This window comes from Emiliania huxleyi, assembly GCF_000372725.1.
Source record: "Emiliania huxleyi CCMP1516 chromosome Unknown EMIHUscaffold_2127, whole genome shotgun sequence".
Taxonomy (NCBI): Eukaryota; Haptophyta; order Isochrysidales; family Noelaerhabdaceae; genus Emiliania; species Emiliania huxleyi.
The window spans coordinates 1-3,115 of record NW_005200480.1 but is presented as its reverse complement, the minus strand read 5'-3'; the positions used below and the strand labels follow the sequence as shown (position 1 = coordinate 3,115).

At 65.9% G+C, this 3,115-nt stretch overlaps 1 protein-coding gene across 1 annotated transcript; it reads left to right on the top strand.

Annotated features, from left to right (window-relative positions):
• Positions 1-2,677: 2,677 nt before the first annotated feature.
• EMIHUDRAFT_254142 (mitochondrial processing peptidase alpha subunit) lies at positions 2,678-3,099 on the top strand (the record flags this gene model as incomplete). Its single annotated transcript, XM_005780549.1, has 2 exons — positions 2,678-2,701; positions 2,803-3,099. Coding segments are annotated over 2 exons (321 nt in total), but the record flags the coding sequence as incomplete, so codon positions are not given.
• Positions 3,100-3,115: the final 16 nt, after the last annotated feature.

Here is a 3,115-nt window from a genome sequence, read left to right as displayed (position 1 = left end):
GGAGGGTCATAGTATTGTCGCGCGCGCTTCGCGCGCTGCACCGCCTATTCTCCGCGGCTGTGTGACGACGCGTGCCGTGTGCCAGCAGAGTTGGGCGCGCGCGGCGCGACGGCGCCCGCGAGGGAAGGCGCGGGTGCAGCGGCCGCCGGCGGCCGTACCGCCCGCCAGCCGGCGCAGCAGCGGCCAGCGCAGCGGCCGCCGGCGCAGCAGCCAGATCAGCCGGTGCGCGCCTTGCGAGGCGAGTACTGCCGCCCGGCAGCCTTGAGGCGGCCGGGCGGCAGTACTCGTTCGAACTTTGCGAGCCGTGCGCGCGCCGAGGCGCCCGCGGCGCGCGCCCGCCCGGCTGCCAGTAGGAGGCGGCGCAATATGGCCTATAGTACAGCCCTTGAGGAGGAGGAAGAGGCTGGCTGGCAGTGCTGTATGCCGCCGAGGGGCAGTTTTGGGGTGCTGACCCACGCCCAGCGGGCTGCAGAACGCGTCCGCAGCCGGGACAACCCGCCCCCCCAGCCGAGGCCGGTCGAAGCCCACTTGCAAGCAGCCATGAGGAGTCCTCTTGGTGCTCCTGGCGCCCGTTGGAATGGCGAGCGCGCGCCGATGGGGGGGGGGGGGGGTCTTGCTTGCTCCACACCGAGCGCCATCGGTCCGGACCGGTGCCTCCACCGAGGGGTGGCCTGCACAAGGTCTGAGCCGCGGGCGCTCGGCGCCAAGTGCAGTGTCACGCTCGCGCTGGAGCGGGTCACAATGGGAAACCCTCGTTTCCTATGTACTCGGTCCCCCAAAGGAAGAGGCCTCGCTCCTATTGGAACTGGCCAACATCAGATTTGCCTCGTGCGTCCCTTTTTGAGTCGGAAAGCTATTTTCTTTTGGGTCCTGTGGGCACCCTATCGTGGGAGGACGGCACGCCGCCACCACACAGGGATTTTAAGGAGAGGAGTGTGGTGCTAGCCGTCGCCCACCCTAACCCTTGGAGCTTGGTCGTCTGCCTCTTTCTATCTCCCTTCGCAGTCCCTCGCCGATTCTCGCATCTCGCTGCAACCTTCATGCCACCTCGCGGTCGTCCCACTCTGGTCTCGTCGTTCTCCCTCCTGCCGCCTCTGTCGCGTCGCTCTCGTCTGCCTCGTCCTGCGACGCCGCCGCCGCCTGCCAACCCCTTGCTCTCGCGGCTTCTCCCACCTTTCGACGCAACTCTGCCCTCCTGGCGGCATATTTTGGCCCCTCGAGTTTATCGAGCTCTCCTCGCGCAAGGAACACAAACACTCTCTCACAAACACTCTCTCTCGCAAGGACGACTCTTCGGACGCCCACTGCGATCATTTGCCGCCGCCAAGTCCTCTTGTTGCTCCGTTCTTTCTCCGCGCAACACTTGGAGCACTTGGAGTGCAGTTATCAACCGCACATCCAGGGCCGGGGAGCTCAGAAGCGCACCCAGCGGGCCGGATGATTGGCATCGGGTTACGGGCTAGAGAGCCCTAGCCCCGGGGGTGCGCGTTCGCAGGGCCATAACACGTCTCCGAGGGTTGGTTCTGCGCTTTGGGTTTCCCCTAGCTGCGGAACGCCCCCTCTACTCGGAGCTAAAGAATACTCTCCGAGGGTTGGACCCGCGTACCGGGTTTCCCCTTAACTGCAGAACGCACCCTCTACTCGGAGCTAGTGGACACGACACTAGCTACTGATACGAGAATACATACCGCCCCCACGCAACTACTCGAAGATAATACGAGAATACGCAGCTGCGAGACGCCTATAAAGAAACAGCGAGGTAAAGTTCGGCGGCTATGATAAACCGAAAGTTGTCGTAAAACGCGGGCGAAAGCAAAGCAGAGGGCGGGCGCTTTCTGCCGCAGCGATGCCCGCAGCCTGTCGAGCAGCTTCCGCGGCGCACATGCGCCGCGGGGTTGAACGACAGCCGCGCCTCTCGAGCCACCCGTGCCACGCGCGGCGACGCGCACCCTGCGCGCCAGTCGGCGCACTGGCAGTACTGCACCAGCCAGCACGGCGTGGAGCAATGCATCCAGGGCATTGTGTTGGGCGCCAGCCAGCATGCCTCAGCACAGAGCAAGAGCGCATGCTGCGCACCCTGGCGCAGCACCAGCTCGCCTCCAATCAGGCACTCTCACCACTGCACAGCCGCCCACGAGCGCCCGCAGCTGCACTGCTCAACGCTCAAGCTCAGGAGCCTCCCCTTGTTGTCGCAGCTTTGTGCAGTGCAGCGTGCGAGCAGCGCAGCGCCAGGCAGACCCGTGGCACGCCCGGGCGGCTGTGGGACGGAGGCCCGCCGAGCGAGTGCGAGCCGCATCGGCGGCCATGTCTCCCGCAGCCGCGAGCGAGCGGTGCAAAGAGGCAGCGTCGCGCATGCTTTTCCGTCGCGTGCTCTCTGTAACACAATTCTCTTTATTCGTGGTGCAGCGCGCCTGAACAATATAAGCGGACAGCAGAATGTCTCGACTCGCGCGAACTGGCAGGCAGTCGCCGCCTTAACACACCACCCACGCCGCCAGGGCTGCGCCGAGCCCGCCCACTGCACGCCGCTCGCCGTGGGAGCTGAGTGTGTCAGCGTGCCGCCGTCACGCTGAATGAAGGCTTGTCCTCTGTGCGCAGGCTCGCCCTCCAGGGGCCGGCGCGTGCGCGGCAGATCTGGGGTGCGGCGCCGCAGACGGAGCCCGACCTGACCATCCCGATGGAGCTGACGTGCTCGACGCCCGTGTTTGAGAGCCCGACGGCGACAAAGGCGCGCAATCCTCTCTCTGCGTCCGCTGGCAAGGCCTCCGCCAGCAGAGCGCGCGGCCCTCCGCTGCGCCGCAGGTGACGACGCTGAGCAACGGCTTGCGCGTCGCCTCGGCTGACATGACGATGCCCTCCACCTCGCTCGGTCTCTTCATCGACACCGGCTCGCAGTACGACGCCGTGCCAGGCACCTCACACATGCTGCAGCACATGGCCTTCAAGACGTCGGAAAACTTTTCGCACCTCAAGGTTGTGCGTGCGGCGGAGCTGATGGGCGCGCAGCTGAGCGCGGTGGCGGGGCGCGAGTCGATGGTGTACCAGGTCGACACCCTCAAGGAGTCGGTGCCTGAGGCGGTCGAGCTGCTGGCCGACACGGTGCTGCGCCCCAAGT